This window comes from Pyrus communis, chromosome 5, assembly GCF_963583255.1.
Source record: "Pyrus communis chromosome 5, drPyrComm1.1, whole genome shotgun sequence".
Taxonomy (NCBI): Eukaryota; Viridiplantae; Streptophyta; class Magnoliopsida; order Rosales; family Rosaceae; genus Pyrus; species Pyrus communis.
In genome coordinates, this window is record NC_084807.1 from 18,856,072 (window position 1) to 18,880,147 (window position 24,076).

Sequence of the window (24,076 nt, forward strand, 5' to 3'; positions counted from 1 at the left end):
CACAATCACATTCCTAATTAATAATATTATTTACAACACTTCCCTTAAATGTGTACAACTTAAAAAATAGTTGCATCAAGTCTTCATGATTAAGAGTTGGTAGTTGTTGTCATCAATTCTTGACAGGTCTGTCAACAACAAGACGTGCAATCTAGGCCTTCAACTACTTAATATTTAAATTAAATGGCCTATAAATTTTGGATAGGCCTATCGCAATATTTTTCAAGCTACTATTTAGGTTCTCCAAAGTGGCAATGGTACAAAGTAAATATGCTAATCCATTTCCTATTCTCTGTCATAAGTAGGCTATTGAACAACACTACTCTCGCCCTCATACTCCTCAACAAAATGGACTTGCCCAACGTAATCATCGCCATATAGCCACCTTAATACAGGCCTTACTCCACATTTCGGGGCTCCTTTATGCATTATGGGATGAAGTTGCCCCCACAACCGTCCATTTCATTAATCTTTTTTCTTGCCTCACTCTTAATTGGAATTCTCCTTATTTTGTTCATTTTGGTTTTCCTCCCACCTATTCTCACCTTCGTGTCTTTGAGTGTTTGTGTTTTCCTCATCTTGAATCTTATGTCTCCCACAAATTAGAGAGTCGATTTAAGCCATATGTCTTTATAGGTTATAGTCCTCATCATAAAAGCATTGTTCTAAAAATCCCCACCTAGAGCCGCTTAGGCAGCTAGGTAGCTGGCCACCGTCCTGATTAATGCCTAGGCGTTTGAGAATTAAGAAAGAGCGCCTAAACTTGATGAGGCACCTGCCTAGACCGCCTAGGCACCCACCTAGGTCGCGACTCACTTAGACAGAAAATAGATAACTTTCATTTTGCATTTTATTTTTTACAATAAATTGTAAGAGACTTGTTGCATACGTAAATGAACACACATTATCCTATGTTTTCAATATGTTCTAATACTTCATAATATATATATATATGTCATTCTATTTTGTAATTTATGATGAAATTATATATATATATATATATATATATATTTTAAGTATAAGCATATACTTATTTACACGAAATATAATAGATTTACTTAAATTCGCCTAGTCCTAGGCACCCGCCTAGGCCCCATCTAGCTGCCTAGGAGCTAGGCCCTAGCCCGTCATTCGACTAACGCCTAACGTTTTTTAAAACCTTGCATAAAAGTATAGGTGTCTTGATCCCCAAACAGGTCGTGTTGATGTGTCACATCATGTTATTTGTAATCAAATTTATTTTTCCTATAATGAGTTGCAAGTACAACACACTCTGGAGTAAACTGAGCTTCCTATCCAAGATACCATGAAGAAAGTTGAATTTTCACCATAAAACCAAATGGCTATATGAGGAGTAGCTAATTACTTATAGGTTATATATAGTCCTCATCATAAAAGTTATAGGTGTCTTGATCCTTAAACAGGTCGTGATGATATGTCGCGCCATATATTTTTAATGGAATTTATTTTTCATGTAAGGACTTGTAGGTATAACGCTCACCGAAGTACATTGAGTTGTTGAGATGAATCCCATATTGGTGAGAGAAGAGACCTTTTTCAATTGGTTTTATGGTGGAACCTCAGCTTCCTTATGGTATCAGAGCATGTTGTCCTACATGTGAAGCCCAAGGGACCTTGCATGTGTTTATAAATAGTTGGGCTACTCCCCATATTGCTAATTGGTTTTATGGTGGAACCTCAACTTCCTTAGTTATGAGCTTCCTATCCAACCTCTCGCTACCCCAAATTGTTGTTCTGATACCATGAAGAAAGTTGAATTTTCACAATAAAACCAAATAGCTATATGAGGAGTAGTTAGTTACTTATAATGACATATAAGGTCACTTATTTTCTTGATGTGAGATTCACTCTCAACATACAATATTAAGCCAAGAGATCTATTTAATTGCATGTCACATTAGGTTTTATCTCTTAGGTTTGATAGTATCGCTAATAGATAGAAGGGCAAAGAATTGAATAACTTGTGCACCAAAGAACTACTAATGAAACGAAAGGATAGTTACCTTCACACTCTCATTTGCTCTTTTTATGTCCTCATTTTGTGTTCATCCCTTCTCCTTTGATTTATTAGTGCACATAGGGCTAGAAAAATTAGAAATGAGTGCATGGGAGAAAAAGTGGAGCGCCAAAATCACAACATACAGAAGGAAATCAAACAGCCAGAATTACAAACTAAGTGAATATGTAAAGTGGATCAAATTTGAAATATTTTACAGATTATATACGGTTCTTACACTTGATTTATATATATACTCACTTATCACTGACGAGTTTTTAAGAAACGCATAGAAATTATGAGATTTTCATACATAAAGAGTACAGTGATCAATCCACTAGTTCTCTAACTCTCTCTGGCTATGATGACATACCAACCTCTTCCATAGCCAGGCAGGGTTGAAGTTCATTCAACATTAAGATGCGAAACCAGCATTGCCTGCAGGAACCTGCAGATTGAAGAGGCAACAAATACGAGGTTGCAGACTCGAGATCACTTCACAGATTTGTTTGGAGAGTTCACGTATAGAAGACATCCGGATCCTTTCTTATTCCCTTTGCAAGTTGAGACCAAAAGATAACATGAAAACTGATTTAGCCTGGAACCCTAAAGATATGTTCCTCACCACTCTTCTCATCAACCTTGACAACCCATTTGCTCTTACCACTCGTCTTCTTTCTTCCTCCACCCCAATTTTCATTTCCTCTCTGATCACTATTCTTACCAATCATTGTGACCTCCATTCCTTTTCCTATCGGATGCTTCGTAGACCTTACTGGAACCCTCTTCTCTTTCACTCCTAAATTCCCTTCCAATCCTTTTCTTTCACCAACCAAGTTATTAGCCACAACCACTGATTTTCTAGGGTTAACATCAAGCAACTTCAACAGCCTTGTGTACTCATCGTTCTTGCAATCAACCAGAGAAAAATCAATGTTCTCGTAATTTGACAAGAGCTCAAAAGGGTCACCGGTCTTGAACTCTACCAAGTCTTTAAGGCCTAAGTCTCTGATTACTTTCTTTGATTCATCAAGGACTGGCTCCGGAAGAATGCAAACCAATTTTCCACCTGTGTGTTTTGCAGCAGCTGCTAGGGCTATCGTTGATGGCGAAACACTTGAGGTGACCTCCACTATAAGTTTGGCTTTCATGCCAGCAGCCAAGGCCGATACAAATTCATTGCTGCCTGGCTCTTGTGTTTTCCATGAGCCACATTGTCTTCTGCGGTCATTACACTGCAGAAATGAATATAAATTTGGGGTTAGCACATTTAAACAACACAAGAACCAAGATACACAGCTGAAAAACTAGGGTTTATATGAAATTGTTCTTTTATTTGACTGCTACGACATGTTTTCAAACTGTCAATCTGTACAATTGAAAAGGTAAACTTTAATTTGGTGTAATTTGTAATATTCTGACAATATAACGTGTCAACTATCTGGCAAGATTTTTCAAGTCCCGTTTCAGTAACGACCTCTAAGGGAAACAAACCCATGTGAATTCTTGAATCAATCATAAGTTCTTCTCCACAAGAGAGAAATTAAACGTGAAAATAAAAAATTCAAGGAAGAAAAGTACCAGTTTTAGGGTGTCAAAATAAGCGTTTGTAGCAGATGCTGCGGACCATTCCATCATCCTCATAGCCCCAATGATCTGATTCGTATAAATTGTTCCAATTCCTAAGTTTGCACTAACCACAAATGATAGAAGATGCAATAAAACTTGAGCAATAACAATCAAGGACAAGGGATTAGAACGTGTTTTTCTCTCGTGACGTTCAGGACTAGAATTAAAACGCTTAGTGCAGTCCTGGTTTAATGTTTGTGATCTACTGTTCATATATGAACTCTCTCTTTTCTTCTTGTTTGTTTGGTTTGATATGGTTTTTTTTTTTTTTTTTTTGTTGGTATTGTTGGTACTTGGTAGCATATATAAGAGGGAGAAGCTCAGAAGATCGAGGCCGTTTTGTATGATTGGAGCTGATTAATGACGCGGTGATCGATCGTATCTAGTCAAACCGTGTTATAGTTTCTAGACCGTAGAGCAAAATACGCGGGCGGTATTGACTCAGCTCTCATTTGTCTAAAAATGGGAAACTCTGGTAGTTCTGCTAGAAGCTTATTTCTGGTTGTTAGTACAGGCTTAAAAGCTTCCACTATACCAGTTAGATTTTGCAACATTCTAGTTTAGGGCCTCTAACATTTGCACTTCATTGAGGAAATATTTGGTGATCCAAAATACGGTCATGTGATGTTATATTTTCAATTAAATTATAACATAGGATAATGTTCAAAATCCGACATATCAACATTGTTGTTTATCCATATGAAATATACATATGATTTGTGTTGTACTTACAAAAATTTCTCCACAAAAAAGGCAATAGACTGGTACACAATATGTTCAAATCATATCGTAGGATTGAAGTGTAATTGACTCTTTTAAAATATGTCTTTCCTTTCTTTTCATATGAAGTTGAATTTTTTATATTTTTTTTCTTATAAAAAAATGAAATAAGTTTTATAGAAAAACATGCCCTCATGTATAACGTAAGTCATCATACAAGACTAGTAACCTGACTTTAGTCGATAAAGAGGTTAAGTAATTTTGATAAGGTTCAACACTTTAAAAGCACGGTAAATTACGTTTTACATCTTTAGGTTTGTGTTTCAACTACAACTTCATACAACATTTTTGAAAAATATTTCAATCTTGCCCTTTAGTATTACAGTCTAGTGGTATTCTTCTTCACTTGTAAGTGAGAGGTCTTAGGTTCAATTCCCATCAAAGACGAATTTGAACTACATTATTGTTAGCATATTGTGAGGCTAAGCTCACATTCTTCCTTTAATATAGATAATATCGTTTGTTTAAAAAATAAAAAAAATAAAAAAGGCACTTAATACTGTCATTTAGTGGTATCCCTCTTCATTTGTAAGTGAAATGTCTTAGATCAAAAACCCTCTTCATTTGTAAGTGAAATGTCTTAGATAAAAAACAAAGACACGATACGGTAGGGATACGACAATTATAAATATATCTAAAACATTATAAAATAAGCATTCAATTATTATACTACTCATGATCAAATTTATTTCAATAAACTTCAGATATTTAAAAAAATAATCCACCAAACAACCAAACTAGTTTCCAAACTTGAAAAACTAGAAAGAACATCCAAATGAAATTGAAAAAAGAAAAAGAAACAAAGAGTATCATTTAACTTCCATAATGTTTCCCACATTAATCAAAGTAGTCTCCAATGATGGTTCATCAAGTGAAAGGTTATCAATTTCAAGCATCCCAACACTTTCTTCACCCAAGTTATCGAAGCCATCTCCTCCAACATCCCACAATTGAGTAATACCATTGTTGTAGGTTGAGCTATTGTTATTGGGCAAAAAAGCTTACGTACGTAGCAGCAGAACGCTTCAGCTTATATTCACACTCTTGAACTAGCTTTTTCATTTATGCAAGAGTTTCATCAGTAACCTTGTTCCAAGACACGACTCCATGCCCAAACATTTTTAATAAATGAAACTTGACCCTAGAGTAGGACCCTGAAATTTTTGTGACAATAGTTGCATTCAAACACAGTACTTCATATTGGTTTGGTACTGTTGGGATTAAAAAAAAAAGTATAAAAAAAGTTAGGCAATTCATATTAAAATATTATTAAGAGCATCTCCACCCCTAGATGAAACTTAGCCCATTCTCGTACCCTTTTAATGCAAATAATATCGTTTGTTCAAAAAAAAAAAAAAAAGACTTGTTAATACAGTGCTCATGAAACTTCCTGAGTGTATCTTTAATTCTCTTTTATCGAGAAGTTAATATGACCACAGACAAATTTGCAAATTTAGGACATAATTAAAATTACTCTTGTATCTAATTTAATAATTTTTCGCATGTTAAACTTTGATATGTAATGTTTTTTTCTGTTCTCACAACAACAAAAAGAAAAGGGAAAGGTGGAAGAAAATTTTAATTGCAGAAAAATGTCTATACTAAATCAAATCCCTGAACAGAAAATGATAACAAAACTTTAATAAGCTCTTTCTTAACAAGAAAGTTAACCCAAAAGAATAGAATGGGCGTCATTAAGATGATGACAAAATTCCCTAACACACGAAGCCAAGGTAATTAATGAAAAAAGAACTAGTAACTAATCATGAATCAAACCAATTACTGCCAACCTAATTACTATATTCTAACTCCTAACAAAGCAATTATTCACCTCTTTCTCTCTCTCTCTCTCTCTCTCTCTCTCTCTCTCTCTCTCTCTCTCTACTTGGACCAAGCAACTGCTTCAATCTCAGACTGGGCACTTCTGTACAACTCTAGCCTCTTTGCAAGCAATGTACGCCTCTGCATGACCGCCGGATCCTCGTCCAGCAACTTAGCCAACTGCCTTGCCTGCAACGAAAAGAAAATAGTTTCGAAAATCTTATTAGTATAACTCTAATTCGACTAGGCTTAGTTTCTTTGTTCTTTTCAAATGTTTTCGTAAATTTCACTCTTCTAGGGAACAATCCTCACCTCCTTTGCACCCAACTCTGCAAAGAAATGATCGAGCAAGATGCGTTTGGCCTCCCGTACTTGACAGTAGACAATGGACTTTGGGATAGCAATCCTTAAACTCGAGCAAACCATGTTGACATAGTTTAACACATTGTGTCCTGTTTGTTTCAAACACAAAAGAACCATGATCATCAACGCAACCACATAAACTGATAAACCTATTGATGATGGTAGAATGAAATGGTTATCAAACAGGCCATTAATATGTATCGTTTTAAGATTTTACCTCCCAGTTCTTCGTAAGTGATTCAAATCTTGGATATGATTATAGAGGTATTAGAGTTAGAGAGCAACTCACCAACCCGCCGGAGGTATGAATCATTGTATCTGTCGAAGAGTGAGTGTGTCGGATTTCCACCCTTGTCAATATCTTGAGGAAGCTTGCGGAAAAAGTCAACTGTTAGGTAGCCACATTCCATATCTACTAGCTGCAGAGTTGCTCTCTTGCTTTCTTCTTTCATCCTTTCCAGGGACTCAAATGCTGCATTCGCAACTTCTACCCTTAAAGTGGGATACTGCTTTAGTTCCTACATACCAAAGAAGAACCATCCAGTAAGAGAAAAGATTAATCATGTTTAGGGACAAATAATGAATGATAAGCAATGTTGACAAGCTGTCCTAAATTCCTAATTTATGGACAGAATTCAGGAATACAAGGTAATGAACTTACCGTAGTCTCGTTGATAGATTTCTGAGCCAGATCCTTCAATATGCCATGAACCTGATATCGTGACAAAAGAAAATCAAGCAAAATGATTTGAAGCACTGACACATTTATACATGTTTGCAATGAAAAAAATTATGCTACCACCAGCAGCAGCAGCACTAGCAATAACAGTTGGAGAATTAAAACAATCAAAAGATTGTGCGGAATGAAAATACAAAAATCAACATCTCATTATTAATACATTCGTGTGCGCATGCCATGCTGCAAAGAAAGCATTTTTCCCTCAGGTATGAAAATCTTTTGGCCACATGGAAAGTAAGACACTAGCTTACTCGTGCAATATCAGTCTAATATGAAGAAAAAAACTCCCACGGTTTAATTGCCTATGGAGATTACATGCAAAGATATGTATGCATACCGCATCAACAGCCGCCTCTGCAGGACCTCTGATGCAGAGCAATGAAGATTCGATAAGGCGACGGTAACCTTGTTCAGGAGCAATTAGATGAGGTTGGTATCCATCTGCTTCAGTAATTAGCTTTCGGATGTTTTCCATTGAAAGATGCTTGTCAAACTGTAACCGCTTCAAAGCAGCTGGAAATTGATTGTCAAACACTCCATAAACTTTCTCACCACCAGAGCGCCTGGAGAAAATGGAAATTATCATAAATCCCAAGGTTGAATAAGGAAAACAGAATGAAATGAAAACAAACTTTCCAATTAACTTCAAATCGGACAATGATAGCACAATACATACACGCCATCTAGATGTTCTTTAAATATCTGATCAAAAGTACGAGAGATCTCCATGATCACATATAATTTTCCCTGCATGTGGAAAAAAAAAAAAACGATGAAACTGAAATTAGCAATGCTTATTGTACTGCATACAATACAACAATACAGACAGCCCAAGAAATTTTTTGCCAGGTCTACATTACTTGTCATGGTGAAAAGTACAGGATAAGCCACTTGTCATGGTGAAAAGTACAGGATAAGCCAAAAGGAACTATTTATATGTATATTCTTACCCCAGTATCAGCAGCAATAGGCTTACCGAGTCGGCTTAGTTCTGCCTCTAGTTCACCAATAGTTTTGCTGACAAGAGACTGAAGGCCTGGAATTCGAGACTTTATGACAACTTCTAGATGCTGAAAGTTTGATGACATATAGTGATAGGTACGAAGCTCATCAGTAAAACAAAACAAAACTGACCATTGCAAATATATCATTAAAAGGAAGCAGACTGGATTTCTTAAGTATGTTCTCTAACTTTATAATCTATAAGAGCATAATTGTGCGTGAAAGCTCAACAACTGAACATATAAAATGCATTTAGGATAATAAACCTGCATACCTTAGAAAGCACCCTACCCAAATGCTCAGAGCCCATCCTGTTTGCAAGATGCCTGTACTCTGGGCTACTAGAAAAATATTCACGCTCTCTACGCCTAGCAGCAATCATATCGACACTCTTGTTTATATCAGCTTGGGAGCGATTGACAACGCCAATCCAGGGGAACTGTAGCTTATATGATCTTCCTTCCAAAATCTGAAAAGTAAAAGTAAAGTAAACCCTTGAAACTGGAAACTCTCAATGCAGGCAGCCATAATGATACTGTAATGAGACTTTTGAGTCCAAAACATATCATGAAAACATGCTTGCAGCATTGATGATCTCAGAGTACCACCTTTACAATTTACTCAGAACATTAGGTTTCACAGACCTAGAACAAGGGATCCGAAAACAAGACAATAAAATGTCACCGAGCAGGGAAACTGCTTGATTCCACATCTTAAAAGCGTTTGCTTTCTTATTTTTCTTTTCCTTTTTCCTCTTTTGTCTATGAATTCAGAAGTGACTTACATCAACTGCATTTGTACCCTGGTCCATAAGATCAATCTTCGTCAGAACTCCAAATGTCCTCTCCCCTGAGAAATGGGAAACCAAATTTAAAATCAAAGTGTGTAAATAGAAAATACTCCTAATTAGTGAAATCTGCCACTTTTGAAATGACATATGTTTTGATCAACCGAAGACGAGAGCATTTTTCAAAACCAGAGGAAACAGAACTTAAAAGTTGAACATATGAAATCTTGATATCCTTTCACCTCACTGCTCCAAATTAAAACCATCTTCTTGTCTTTTTTTGTTCCTTTCCACATCTTCCACCCTTCCTGTTTACAACTTGTCAAATTTGTTCACCTGCTCAATCGTATTACTTTTTTTTTTTTTTTTTTTCTTCTTCTTCTTTTAAATCATTGGAATTAAGTAGGATTATTAATCATCCCCACCATGTATTTTCAGCTAGAAGGTGAAAAATTCATGGCAATTCCATAAGGAAACATTTTATAATCTTACCTTTAGGGTCGACTTCACGAGAGATCTTAATTGCATCAGAAGTAGCGAGATCTTGGTTGGCAGGGGAAATTGCCAAAATAATACAGTTGGGCTGGCAAGAAAAGGCATATTATTCCAGTAAATAAAGCATATTTCATCTCGTGAAACATAAACTCACTAAACACCTCATAGAAACACAAAACGCAAGTCTCATAATCTAATAGCTCATAAATGTTCTCAACAACACAGTAAGAAGATTACCTTCTCGATGAAGGACCTAACCATATTGTCAATGTCCTTCACGGTGCTCTCTGGTTGACCATCTACAAGACCACAAAATTGACACAATGTCAACTTAACTAAGGTGCCAACTTCCAAGGGAATTTATCCAACGCTAATTGAAAATGCTTAAAGGAATTTAACTCACCAACAGCGACTTTCGTGAGCCCAGGAAGATCGATCAATGTCAAGTTCACAACTGCCAAGATAAACAAATCATAAAGATAAATAGAACAGATTTGATAAAATACTATTGAAGATTACAGTGAAAAATTTGGTGAAAGAGAACTAAAGCGATTAGAAAAACTTTGTGAGCTCCAGAGTAAGTAACTCTCCCTTTCTTTCCTTTTTTTTCTTAACCTTTGTCTCTAAATTTATTATGAGCAATCAAACCAGTTAGCTGCATTCTGATTTTTGTGAATGTCAAATCCAACGATTCAAGGTTTTCGACAATTCTGTCTCACCGTTAGGGGAGAAGATACTAAGATGGATAGGAACGGTAGAAATCGCCTTCGAGTGGCCGGTCTCTCTGTCGGTTTCATCAGATATCTCCTGCCTCACAGCAGCTACACATACACAACGAAACAAGATCAGCATTTGCAACGTAAGTCAAGAAACCAAAACAATTTGCAGGAACAACGAAGAAGAAGAGAAGGAAATTACCAAAATCAGTGAACCGCTTCCTCGGGAGGTGCATAAACTCAGCGTATTCTCTTCCTTCGTCGATCTTATGCAGCTGCAAAACCAGGGGACGCCTCGTAACAATTCCTGCACACAACGTGTACGAATCAAAAGCCAAACAGGAAAACCAACGCGTCCGCGTAAAAAGGAGAAAACGATGGCGTTTCATGCATTACCTGAACCGCGAGGAAGAAAGTCCTTGCCGACGACGCTCTCCAACACCGAAGACTTGCCGGAGCTCTGTCGAAGCAGGAAAGAAAACGAGAGACCAGAAACGAGAAATTCAATGAGATTGAATTCAAGAAAGCGTGAAATTTGAGAGGGAGAAGTGAGAAATGAGAGACCTGGCCGCCGACGACGGCGATGGCGGGCAAGGAGTCCCAGAGAGTGGGCATGGCGCCCTCCTCGCCGTGGTCGCCAAGGGCTGTGCAGGCCCGCTGTATTTTGTTCACCAGCGATATCAGATTCTCCATCGTACGGACGATTTGGATCGCTGAGTCGAGTCGTTTTCGAGGATCAGTAGGAGGTGGGAGCGTCGAGAGAGAGAAATAACCGGATTTTGGAGGTTGGAGAAGGAAACGACGGGAAATGGAATTTTGGGTCGTTGGTGCGAAAATTTTCCGAAGATTTGAAAATTGGGCCAGTTTTGGATTAAAAGCCCAAAAAGATGCTTGACCGATTCTACCGGAGCTGAAGCTTAATATGGACTTTAAACGAATTCAATTTTTGGCCCAACTCCTAACCTATCCAAAACCGCCTTGGAAATTTTTGGTTTTCCCATATTCGTGTATTCAAATTTCAGTCTGGTGGCATTTTTTTTAACTTGGAAGTGATAAGTTTTAAAAGTTTGATACTAATTTTTTTTGCATCTCATACCTTGGTGTAAAATTTAGCGTATTTTTTATTGTATCAATGTCACAATTATAAGCATTTATGTTTAATTATCATCTAAATCTCTGCAAGAAAAATCAACAACGTTTAAGATCATTTAGTTGTTTACATATATTAAATAAATGAATGGTTCATCCTCAAAATTTAGTAGCTGCAAAAACTATCAAATTTGTACAAAAGACTATATGATATCCAGTTTGATTTAAGTTTTGTTTGCTAAAGCAATCCTTTAATAATAATAATAAACTATCTTTATTAGGCCATCTCCAATGGAGTACCATATCACCCAAAATGGCTTCACCCAAAACTATCTCCAATGAAGGGCCAAAAAGAATCTCCAAAAATTTACATGCCAATTCCTAAGGGCTTGCCAAATGTAACCCACCCCCCTTTTTTCTAACACTGTGATTGGGGTCCACCATGTACAAATTGACTGGGTTGATGCACCAATTTTGCTTTAGCGAGGCGATGTACATCTAATATCATGCACTTCCAACAATTAAGCCACGAAATGTAATATAAAAAGGGTTAAAACCAACTCATGCACTGCCACTTAGTACAACAATCTAGTAGTATTCCTCTTTACTTGTAAGTGAGAGGTATTGGGTTTGATTCTTGTCAAAAGCAAATTTGAACCACATTATTGCTAGCCCATTATGAGACTTAGCCCAGTCCCAACAAAAAGTAACTCATGCACTACAAGAGATTGAAAATTATAATCCTACACTATGACGAAATATAGTCAAACCATTGGAGGTGCTCCTACAATTGAGTGCACAGATGAATGCATATATTGCCCATTCTGCTTTTACTTCTCACACATTCCTTGTTAATTTGTGTCTTTTGATCTTTTTCAATTCATTCAATCTAATAGCCAAAAATTGAGAGAATGTGTGGGAAGTAAAAAAAAATGTGTAGATAGAACACCCTTTTTGCAATTTCAAATTATGGTTCCAATACCATTCAAGTATGAATGACAGTGGACAAGAATGAAGTGCGGGAACATTCATGTATCAATTTCCAAAAAAGTCCAAAAACTAGAAGAGGAAAAAGGTACTCAGACTTTCTCTAGCATATTCCTTCCTCATTTGGATGTTGAATGACAATACCATAAAATCTACCCAACCAACTTCTTCTCTGCCACAAATTCCCATCCTATATAAATTCACCAGTCCTTCATGACTCTGCTTCCACTTTCTCTCACCTTTTCACATCCTCTCGCTCTCTCTGAAATGCTGATTGCAACCCAAATCCTCTCATGGACACAGCTGTAATGAAACACAAACCCATTTTCTTCAATCTCAACCTTTTTCCCACCACCACCACCGCAGCAACCTCCTCATCCTCCTTCTTCATACTCTCTCCATCCAAAAAACTTAAAACTTCAATGGCTTCAATCTCTTGCTCTTACAGACCGCCTTCCAACCCAAGATACCTAAAACCCAAATGGGATTCTCATAATTTCCCATCTGGGTTTTGGTCCTAGTCCTCCAAAGCATCAAAGTCTTGGCCTCCTCACGGACCCAGAAGTGGGTTTCTTTCCTACAGGCTTACGGGGAGCCAAAGAGTTTCGTGGAAGCAAAAAGCAATAATTTTTTACACAACAACGGGTTTGGGGTGGCATTGCTAAGGATGACGACCAATGCCAAGGTGAAAATTAGTCCTTTCGTGGCATAATTGGCCACCAATCCGACCTTCATTTCGAGGTTTTCACGTAGTTTTTGGCGCAGTCTATGAAGGTTTTGTTGAATTTCTTTCTGGAGAGGAAGTGGGTGTAAGAGTTTTTCATATGTGAGTTGATCAAACTATTTATTTTTGTATGTCGCACAACAAGTAAATAAGGGATTATGATATATTGAGACTTAATACATGGTTTAATCAAGTGAATTAATATAATTAATTCTTAGAATTAGAGTTAGTTACAAACTCTTAAAAACTAATGGTAATTGTCTCTATGATAGGAAGAGCAGTTGTCATATAAGTGGCTTGATCCCTATTCTCAAATCAACATCGCTCTCTTATGATTGCTAGTCCTATTGAGAGTAAGAAACGCTAAAGGATTTCAAAGAAGGGAAGATCGAACACTTGTCAAAATTGTGATGTCTTCCATTGCAAGTAAGTCCCATAATAGCTTCTCCAGTTAGGGTTTACTGCTATATACACGAAGTTGTGAAAACGTAGATTAATTGCTTGATTGTTATGATCTCTAAATGATGATTAATAAAGGTTTACATGTGGTATCACAACCACCAATTCAAGTATTAATCTCATTTGAAATTTATTGGTTTTTACCTACATATTTCCACTGCAATATGCTTAATTATGTATGAATTCAGTTTCTGCACTATGCATTCCACTACCTTCAATTTTTTACTATGGTTCTATGCTGGGGGTTCATGATTCATATATAATACAATATGCTTCCTTCTGGATGAGATTCCACACTTGTTTCCTTGGTTAAAATGCTCTTGCCTATTTAACATGCATGACATAGTTGTAGAATCAGTAGGGCCAAAACCAAGCTATATTGACCTAAATATTAGATATACGAAGAATTTGATCATTTCCTTCAACAATATAAATATTGGGACCCTAAATATTCAAAACCCCCAAAAAGCACCGAAAAATTTTGATCTTCATAGCGTCGTTCTCTTTTCGGAAATGTATCACGGGCCCAAATCGGAGCACGAACGAACAATTTGGAAAATTAGCACTGGGTCATTTTACAAAAAAATTTGTAATTTTGTGAAATCATTTGATGTTTAAATGAATCACCAAAGTGTTTTATTTATTCTTTTGCTCATATGATTTCAATAACGATGATCAGTTTGTTGTTTATATACATTAAACAAGTAGAATATTTCCAAAGAATAACTCTACTGGGTCGGTTATAAACCATTGTATTGTGAGTTATAAAAACATGTAGTGCATGTAAATCTTCTTGCCTAAAGGTGTGGTATTCACATAGTGTTACATAATTTTGTGTGCTTGGCTATACAAGATTTGAGACCTAATGTTGCTATATAGACAGTTTCTTGCCTAAAGGTGTAACTGGTTCTATAGATTTTGGGTGACTTAGGTAGGTGTTGACGGGATTAGAAAGGAGTGAGTACATTCATCCATCTCATTTGCATATATTTCATACATTTGAAAGAATTGTTACAATTTAATTATTATCTTGTTAGTACTTTTTGTTGTGAATTAATTTGTGCACTATAGTTATTCCATTGCGTATTCAATAAATTTTAAATATTTCATTTATTTTCCACCATATCTTGGTTGTAGAATTTATTTCTATAGCTAAGATATGGCTCACACCCTAGCTCATGAATAGTCTTTATTCGCGGGTTGGGGCGTGACAGACAGATATATTGAAAGTGGACAACAGAAAGGTCCCTTTGCACTGTTTTTACAACAATAAGGGATAGTAGCACAGTACACCACACCTGGAACCCCATCTCAAAACGAAGTCGTAGAAATGAGGAATCGGACCTTGAAAGACATGGTTTGAAATATGTTGTCACATTCTCAGTTGCTTGAATTTTTTTGGGGGCAAGCTATCAAAACAGCTAACTACATATTGAATAAAGTACCAACTAAGGCACTGAGAACCACTCCATTTGAGGCTTGGACAGAGAGGAAACCGAGTTTCAATCATTTTTACACTTGGGGATACACTTGTGAGTCACGGTTATACAATCATAATGAAAAGAAGCTAAACTTGAAGACTACAAGTTGTTTCTTTGTTAGATATTCTGAAAAGTCGAAGGGCTTTAAGTTCTATTGCCTTCATTCACATACAAGGTTGGCTGAGAGCAACAACGCAAAATTTATAGAAGATTTTGGTTTGCCTCATTCACAGTCGAGGCAATCATATATATTTGAGGAGAATGAAGAGTCATTAACTCAGCCATTACTTAATTCAGTCACTATTCCAGTGTCAATGTATAATGATGCAATTCCAATTTCATCTTGTGATCTCCCCAATGAATCTGAAATAGTGGCTTTTACATCTCAAAATATTGGTGAGTTAGAACCTTTGACAGTTTCAGATCCACCATTAATAGTGACGGAAGCACCAACCACTTCTTCCCACGACCCTCTACCTATGTTGAGGAAATCCATAAGAAACAAGAGATCTGCCATCCCTAGTGATTATTTAAGTTATCTACAAGAAGTTGAATATGACATAGGTGACCATGACGATCCAGTGACTTATAGACAAGCAATTGAGAGTTCACAAAGTGCTTTTTGGAAAGCCGCAATGGTAGACGAATTGGATTCAATGACAAAGAATTGATGAGCACAAATTATACTACTTATGTTGCCCAAAAAATTACATTTTTCCTATGATATGTTGGATTTACATGAAAGAATTTACAAGTCTTTGTACCATGATGGCTAGGGGAAAGAGATGACTGAATTGCAATATAACTAGCTTGCTTTCTTTTATCTTTTGTTTAAAAAAGTAACCATTATATAATTGGCTCACACAAAAGACTTGTTAGGCTCCATTTTAATCTTGGGAATTATTTGTCATCTTGTTAAGCTCCAGTATTAAAAAGCTAAACTTATTCTCACTTAAACCTTATCCTGGTTTGCCCTTTTGTCCAACAAGGAGTAGCATTACTATCCTTTTGAAAGCAAAGGAGGTTGACTTGTCAACCTATTAGTGCAACAAATTTGTGCACGGGACTACCAGGCTGGTTTTTCTTGAACTCAAACCGACAAAAGAAAGAAGAATTTGCATTGTTTTATCTCATTTTCCTAGACTCGCAACCGACACACCATTACAGCAGAGGAAGAAAGAATGAAATGAGTAGATCACAACCGACACACCAAATTTTTGTTTCAATCTCTTGTTTGTGGGTTATTGGTGGACGAATGGTATGGGCATATTCAGTTTTCATATTTTGGCTGCCCGTTCCGTTCAATTGCACTTTAGCTACTTCAAGATTTGTTGGAAGCGAAACTTAAATTTGTCTGCCCGTTCCGTTCATCAATTTTTCTATTCCAATTCAAGTGAAACTTAAATTTAGTTAGATAATTAGAATTACATTCAATCTTAGTTGGAATGATGTTGTGCTTGCCTACTATATTATACTACGATTTGTACACTTGCGAGTATTAAAATTTGGACTTAATTGGGTTGATTTCAATTAATCTAATTTTAGCAACAAGAATGGTGTTTGGTATTTGGTTGAAGGTTCTCCCGACCTTAAACCAATTGGCTGCAAATGGGTGTTTAAAACAAAACGTGATGCACAAGGAAGAGTTGAAAGGTTTAAGGCCCAACTTATGACTAAAGGTTTTACACAAAGGGAATGTGTTGATTATACTGAAACTTTTTCCCCTATGTCTACCAATGATTCATTTCAAGTTATCATGTCCCTCATGGCTCATTTTGACTTAGAGTTGCACCAAATGGATGTTAAAACTACATTTTTCAATGGCAGTCTTGATGAGGACATCTACATGAAGCAGCCATCAGGATTTGTTGAAATGGGGATGGAGAATCAGGTATGTAAACTCAACAAGTCTATTTATGGATTAAAACAGGCTTCTAGGCAATGTTATAAAAGGTTTGATCAAGTTGTGCAATCATTTGGTTATGTGGAAAACAAGATTGATAATTGTATTTACATGAAGCAGCATAAGTCCCATTTCATATTTATAGTTCTTTATGTTGATGATATACTATTGGCAAGTTCAAATAAGCAGTTGTTAAATGAGGCTAAGAAAATGTTGTCCAACAATTTTGATATAAAAGATTTGGGTAAGGTCTACTATGTTTTAGGCATTGAGATTATGAAGGATAGAAGTCTCAAAAGAATTACATTGATCGAGTTCTCGAAATGTTTAATATGGAAAATTGCAGTGGTGGTGATGTTCCCATTGCCAAAGGTGACAAGTTTTCTCTTTCACAAAGTCCCGTGACTGATCATGACTTTCAAGCTATGAAAAACAAGTCTTCTGCCTCTGTAGTTGGTAGTGTGATGTATGCACAAGTTTGCACTAGGCCTGATTTGGCTTTTGCACTAAGTGTGTTGGGGAGATTTCAATCAGATAGTGGTATAGCTCATTGGAATGCAGAAAAAAGGCATTGAGGTACTTGAAGACAAAAAGCCTATGTTTTGGGTTTTCATCGAGTTGATAATTTGGAAGTGATATGTTACAGTGATGCTGATTTGGGTGGTTGCGTAGATGATAGAATGTCAACTAGTGGGTATGTATTCATATTATTTGGTAGTGCAGTTTCATGGAGAAGTCGAAAACAAACCACTAGAGTAGTTTCAACAATGGAGTCAAAATATATAGGTTGTTTTGAAGCAACGAGGCAAGCTGTGTGGTTATGAAATTTGATTTATGACATGAAAATAGTGAGAAGTGTTGAAAGACCAATCAAGATTTTCTGTGACAATACTGCAACGGTGTTCTTTGCCAAAAATAATAGAAGATCCTCAACACTCATGGACATTAAGTATTTGAAGCTACAAGATGAAATCAGAAAAAAAAAAAAAAAAAAAAAAAAAAAAAAAACAAACAAACAGTTGATTTGCAGCATATTGTATCACATGATTGCGGATCCATTGACAAAAGCATTACATGTAATAGCATTTCAAACGTATTTGCCAAATATGGGTTTACATGCAATCATGTATAACACTACTACAAAATTGGCGTAATGTGTTGGAGAGTGGTGGCGGTTTAATACTATTACTATCGAATAAAATATTTCCAACAACATCTTTAAAAAGTGTCGGATAACAAGGTAACATTGTCGCTTATATCCTACATTAGTGCACTATTTTCTGACAAGAATAATGAAGCGGGCCCTTAACTCCACCAGATTTATTTTTAAAATATTTTTAACCAATTATGGTGGATATAACCGACATGAGTAAGTAATGTGTCAGATTATATTATATTATTTTCAAATTTTTAATACTAACTCTGGCGGTTATATCCGACACAAATATTTTCTAATTTTTTATACTAACGCTAACGGTTAAGTATGACACAATTATTATTTTATTTTTTTAAGTTTTGGCAAATTTTGGGAGCGAATTTTGGGCAAGATATTTCCCTCCATTCTTTACGTTGAAAAGTGTGTTGTCGGTTTTATCTGACGACAATAGGAAAGTGTTTCCGACAAATTTTAACATTTTTTTCAGTTTTAACCGACAGTACTACCAATTCTACATAATAAAACCTCTCTCCATCTTCCTTGCACAGCTGCCTTCTCCCTTCCCTAGTTTCTTCTCCTTCCCGTTGCATTCATTCTCCTCTCCTCCTTCTTTCCTTCTCCTTCTCTTCTCCCCTTCTCCTCTCTCCTTTTCCCTTTCTTCTTTTCTCCCCTTCTCCTTCATTTTCCTTTCATTTCCCCCTTCTCCTTTCCGGCATCTCTTTCTTCTTTTCTCCCCTTTCTTCTCTTCATTTCATCTTCTTACCATGCTTTTTTTATCCACTTCATCCAGTTCCTCCATCACTCTCTCCATGACAGTCACTGATCTCATCTCCCCGTCTTCTCTCTCTAGTACGACAACACATGATTTATGCCAAACACCAGAAATGTCTCTATTGTGTGTAAGTGATTTTGCTTATATGAGGTAATTAGTAATTGAGTGAGGGATTTTGTTTCAACTTTTTCATGTTAACTAAAAGTTTGTAGTTCCCTAATTTTATTATGGTTTTGTAGTTTTAGTTCAATTCAATCTATTTTTATGACTAATTTGCTAATTATCAAATTTCTCATACATTGTTCTATTTAAACCACATTTATTTTATCTAATTTGTTAATATTTAATGATGTTTTTGGCATCAATTGTTGTTGAAATTTTGTTAATTCATGTTTTCTCATGTGATGGACTGTTGTTCTGTAGTGAAGAGCACCGAAAGAAGAAGAGGAAAAGAGAAAGGTGGAAGGGGGAAAGGAGAAAGGTAGTACCGACAAAAGAAGGGGAAGAAAAGAAGAAGGGGAAAATAAGATAGGAAAAAGGAAAAGTCTTTAGTATGTTTTCTTTATTTTGTTGTATAAACACTTTGTATAATGAGATATATTGCTAAAGAATATTACCAATGGAAGCATTAATGTTAGATATGAATGGGTGTCGGATAAAGGAGTATTTTTGTTTATATTTTATTTTTATTCAAAACATAAATTTGGTTTATATACTTTTATATTTTTATATTATTTTATTATGTCGGTTATATGTGATAGCATTGTCTTATATGTGACGGGATTTCTCAACAACTAATGTTGTCGGTTCTTTTATCTGCGACTACATGAATTTCTATCGGATTTTTTTCTAATATCCGACATAAATAGGCTTTTCTTGTCCTTTTTTAGAATGACACTACTGGGTACTTTTGTAGTAGTGTAACTTTTGAATCTGGGAGTAAGGTAATTTTCCACCATCTTATGTATATGTTCTGATTAGAAATTGTGCTTATTAAGTTTGCAAGTTGATTTACATGACGATGTAATTCATTTGTAAGAGCTCAAGTCTAATCAGGTTCATATTTATGTTTTGCAATTTTGTGCAGAAAATATGGAATAAAGAATGACGACTGCAATGTCATGAGGTCAAACAATGTGGGAGTATATGATTGGACTTTCATCTGAAGTTCATTTATGTTCAGTTCTTCTTGGGTTTGATTAGATTATAATTTTAGAATGATAATACTATATAACTTTATATGAAGTTGTCTTAAGTTCAACTAATAAACCTTTGCATTCAATTGGAAGGTCATTATGTTCATCATGATTCAGTGATCACCATTTACTTTTAGATATAAGATTGGTTGATAGTTTGATTACGCTCATGTGGGAGAATGTAAGAGTCTTTCATATGTGAGTTGATCAAACTATTTATTTTGGTATGTCACACAACAAGTAAATAAGGGATTATGATATATTGAGACTTAACACATGGTTTAATCAAGTGAATTAATATAATTAATTCTTAGAATTAGAGTTGGTTACAAACTCTTAAAAACTGATGGTAACTGTCTCTACAATCGGAAGAGCAATTGTTGTATAAGTGGCTTGATCCCTCTTCTTAAATCAATGTCATTCTCCTATGATTGCTAGTCCTATTTAGAGTAAGGAACGCTAAAGGATTTCAGAGAAGGAAAGATCAAACACTCATCAAAATCGTGATATCTTCCACTACAAGTAAGTCCCATAATAGCTTCTCCAGTTAGGGTTTACTGCTATATACACGAAGTTGTGAAAACGTGGATTAATTGCTTGATTGTTATGATCTCTGGATGATGATTAATAAAGGTCTACAGTGGGATTTTAGAATATTGTATGCCTCCGAAGGTATGCCGTGGTCGCACTCGGCGTTGTGCATGGAGTTAACAACCTCTGTGGCGCTCTGTTGCAGCGTTGTAGACTCACTTTTTCCGGTTTGTTTGGGGTTCAGTCTCATTGTTATGTATGATGCTTTTGGGGTTCGACGGCATGCAGGAATGCAAGCAGAGGTAAGCAGTAAATTTCGCTTCTTTCTATTTTTGTTCAATTGTTTTTGAATTTTGCCATATGTCTATAGTTTTTAGGAATTGTTTGCTTTGTAAGCTGGATATTCTCAACAGGTTTTTGGCATAGTTGATTAAGTGTACTATTGGTAGAAAGGCTAATGGGACTTTTTAGAATCTCTTGGAGTTGGAGTATATCAGACTGCCAATTGTGTTTAGGAATTTGAGATGTATGTGCGTTGGTCCCTTTGAATGGGGTAAGGACCTAACGATGTTCGTCTATGAAGTTAATGAAAATTGACTGCTAAATAGGAATGCACAGTTGAATGTGATTGTCGAGTTTGAAGGTGTAAAGTTAATTGATTAAGGCCTTGATGTGGTTGGTCGTTAGTTGGATAGGGAATATAACCTTGATTAAATCATTGGGGTTTAAATTAATGATGTATATTCCTGAGGTAAAGATACTAAAACCAATAAGCTAAGGGCCTTTCTGTAACACATTCACAAGTTTAGTTCTTTTTATGCATGTTCTTAACATTTGTGACATCTCCCATTGATCTTACAAACGATGAAGGCACCCTCATGCTTTTTGGGGATTCTTAAGTGAAGAAACGGAGAAAATTTTAACTTTTAGCGTATAATTATCGCAAAGAGTATTTTTGGAGGGTAATGAAGCGTTAGCTCTAGTACAATAACTAAGACAGTCTTCTTGGACATTTCATGGAACTAAGTTTAAGGAAGAAATTGAAGGCGATATGAATCTCTAGAATGTGTATGATTGAGAGGGAAATCTAAAAGTGGCATGCATGCTTCAATGGTTTTCCTTCTCATCCCAAGTCATAATGGCAATTCATCTTACATGTTAACTAGAGTCTTATAAATTCTGTAACTCCTTTGTAATCTCATGCAGTCTCATTGTGTTTAGTCATCTTTGAACTCCTTAGTATGTTTTCACCCGAGAACATTAAGTGTGATTCTTGTGTGGGGGTGCCTCTGTTAGTCTTTGACATACCAGGGGGCTTTAAGATCTGATGACTCCTGATGCAGTGTAGTATTTTAATTTTTTTTTTTTTTAATTTATTTCGATTGCTTTGACACAGGTCCTTAATATAGTTGTTAAGTACTTGTTTGAAGGGCATCCCGTCAGCCAGAAAAAGCTCAAGGAATTCCTTGGGCATACTCCCTCCCAGGTTATTGGTGGAGCTCTCCTGGGCATTTTGGCCGCTTGCTTTTGTTGTCAGGGAGCTTGGTTGCCACCTGAATTGACCCTGCAGGTAATTTCAGTCATATTTTTGTTGAAACACGTACCATTTTGGTGTAGGCATGGCCAGATAAATCGTTGTACATTAATTCTTCATTCAATTCCGGAGATACTATGGTTCAAAAAGTTGATGATAGCAATGTTATTTTGCCCCTCGCAAAACCGATTCCCGGCCTTCTAACTAACTCAACAAATTTGAGAAATGTATTCACAGGGCGGGAAATTTGTTGTAAGATGTATCAGAATTCCAAAGAATACCTAACGAAAGCTGACCGCACGATGTACGATGAACGGCTATGATGTGAAGATCCTTAAGATCCCCACAAAGAGGATCTGAAGGCTTGAAACCTGGCTTGAAAGAGGACTGTTGTACATAATTTCACTTTGTGAAAATTCAGTGAACTAATTTTATCACTCAGAACATTGACATCCAAACTTTAGTTACACAAATTTCAAGAGACATATTTGCGATTCCAAATTCCATTTGGGAGAATTGAAGTATGCTTCCTCTTGACAAAAACAAACCTTGAGTTTGGGAATGATGAATTCATATGGTAATGGGTCACTAATGTCACAAGGAAAATTATTTTAAATGGAGCCTCTTTGAGGCGGGAAATTTGGAAGGAAAAAAAATAGTAATGAGGGAGGAAAGCTGAAATACATTTAAGAAAAATTATTATATATTTGAAAGGAAATTTGAGATTGGGCCTTTCTTAGGAGAATGCCTTGGGTGCGTCAGTTGCACTTGGATTGGGGTGTGTGAGAGGGGGTGGCAACCAAGGTGCGGTAGGTCACGGGCTTTAAGATTAGGGAATGAGGTATTAGGGGGACTAGGATTCTCTCCTGATCTGCCAGATTAACCTATTCTGACCATCCAAACATCGTGCAGCCAGTAGTCAACAAGAAGCAGCAAGTACCCTCTCCCTTCCACTCGTGCTTCTCCATCCCCTCTCTTCCCATATCTCAAACTCAAACCCCATAAACTCACCCCTCCAATAACTAAAGAAAAGCTACCCAAGAAAGGCAATAAGGAAGAGAAACCGGATCATACAGCGGATACAAGATTTATCGGCTAGCCATGAGAGCCAAGAAAAGCACCGTACCTCTAAAGCTTCAATTACGAAGAGAGAGAAAAAGAAGAGAAGAAGATGACATAAGGATGGGTACTACTGCGTTTCTCGTGAAAAAAAAATCAAAAAGTGAAATAAATTGATTCATGGCCGCTAGGTCTAATGCCAACGGTCAAGATTCTTGATCCTGAGGATCCGAAGAGAATCCAATTCCGTATTGGGGTTTTATTGTGTCTGTTTCTATAGAGACACGTGGTCGATCTCTAAACAATCATTTTGTGAAATTCTCTTGTTTCTATTTATTTATATTTATCTAACATGTAATATAAATTTTTTTGAAGTCCCTCCGAATCGAGGGACCCATGCCGTCACACTCTCTGTCTATAGGAAAGGGCAACCTTGACTAAATGGCTCTTTCTTTCTATAAGTGGTTGATTGCTCTGGTGATTTAGATTTTTTTTTTTTGAACTTACTGCATCTTGAGTCTAAACCATCACCCATCTTCTTATTAAAATTATGGTAGTAATATTGCTTATTAAAGAGCTCGTGAGTCATGGAAGAGTAAATTGGTGAGTTAAGATCATGATAAGTTAAGCATAAGCTCCTTTTAATGTAAGACAGCAGAATTGATATACTAAACCACCTCCTTTTATGAAGCAACTTAGAAGTAATTAAGAACATATATTCTACGTATGATTTAGATACCAAATAACTTGGGAGTTGGGTTGCTTTCTATTCTTTATATTTTGATGAGAAAACTGTGACCAACAAGAGTAAAGGCGTTGGCCACTAAAAAGAGTAC

The 24,076-nt window shown here is 36.2% G+C and overlaps 2 protein-coding genes and 1 pseudogene across 4 annotated transcripts; 1 reads left to right on the forward strand and 2 right to left on the reverse strand.

Annotated features, from left to right (window-relative positions):
* Positions 1-2,610: 2,610 nt before the first annotated feature.
* Positions 2,611-3,661, reverse strand: LOC137734351 (uncharacterized). The gene is made up of 2 exons (XM_068473631.1): positions 3,599-3,661; positions 2,611-3,252 (listed from the first exon to the last, which is right to left on the reverse strand). Exons 1-2 carry the CDS (start codon positions 3,659-3,661, stop codon positions 2,611-2,613), a joined length of 705 nt encoding a protein of 234 aa, XP_068329732.1.
* A 2,444-nt stretch (positions 3,662-6,105) lies between these two features.
* Positions 6,106-11,061, reverse strand: LOC137735259 (phragmoplastin DRP1B-like). Of its 3 annotated transcripts, none has more exons than XM_068474671.1 (16): positions 10,914-11,061; positions 10,746-10,809; positions 10,552-10,656; positions 10,353-10,454; positions 10,037-10,087; positions 9,871-9,932; positions 9,631-9,721; positions 9,136-9,200; positions 8,626-8,820; positions 8,300-8,419; positions 8,026-8,096; positions 7,687-7,912; positions 7,272-7,304; positions 6,900-7,128; positions 6,560-6,699; positions 6,106-6,436 (listed from the first exon to the last, which is right to left on the reverse strand). In XM_068474671.1, exons 1-16 carry the CDS (start codon positions 11,040-11,042, stop codon positions 6,308-6,310), a joined length of 1,812 nt encoding a protein of 603 aa, XP_068330772.1. In that variant the 5' UTR covers positions 11,043-11,061; the 3' UTR covers positions 6,106-6,307. The 3 variants fall into 3 exon arrangements, with proteins under 3 accessions (XP_068330772.1, XP_068330770.1, XP_068330773.1); XM_068474669.1 differs by having other exon boundaries at positions 7,272-7,322; XM_068474672.1 differs by lacking the exon at positions 10,037-10,087 and having other exon boundaries at positions 7,272-7,322.
* Positions 11,062-12,927: 1,866 nt separating this feature from the next.
* Positions 12,928-22,504, forward strand: LOC137734352 (uncharacterized; annotated as a pseudogene).
* The last annotated feature ends 1,572 nt before the right edge of the window (positions 22,505-24,076 follow it).

Bases quoted from the DNA above. Each gene is read 5' to 3' on its own strand.
- LOC137734351 (XM_068473631.1), bottom strand. From the start codon at position 3,661: ATGAGGATGATGGAATGGTCCGCAGCATCTGCTACAAACGCTTATTTT. The intron at 3,253-3,598 runs GTACTTTTCTTC...TCATTTCTGCAG, and splicing joins ATTTTGACACCCTAAAACTG to TGTAATGACCGCAGAAGACA.
- LOC137735259 (XM_068474669.1), bottom strand. From the start codon at position 11,042: ATGGAGAATCTGATATCGCTGGTGAACAAAATACAGCGGGCCTGCACA. The intron at 10,657-10,745 runs GTAATGCATGAA...CGTTGTGTGCAG, and splicing joins CTTTCTTCCTCGCGGTTCAG to GAATTGTTACGAGGCGTCCC. The intron at 9,933-10,036 runs GTGAGTTAAATT...GTGGTCTTGTAG, and splicing joins GCTCACGAAAGTCGCTGTTG to ATGGTCAACCAGAGAGCACC.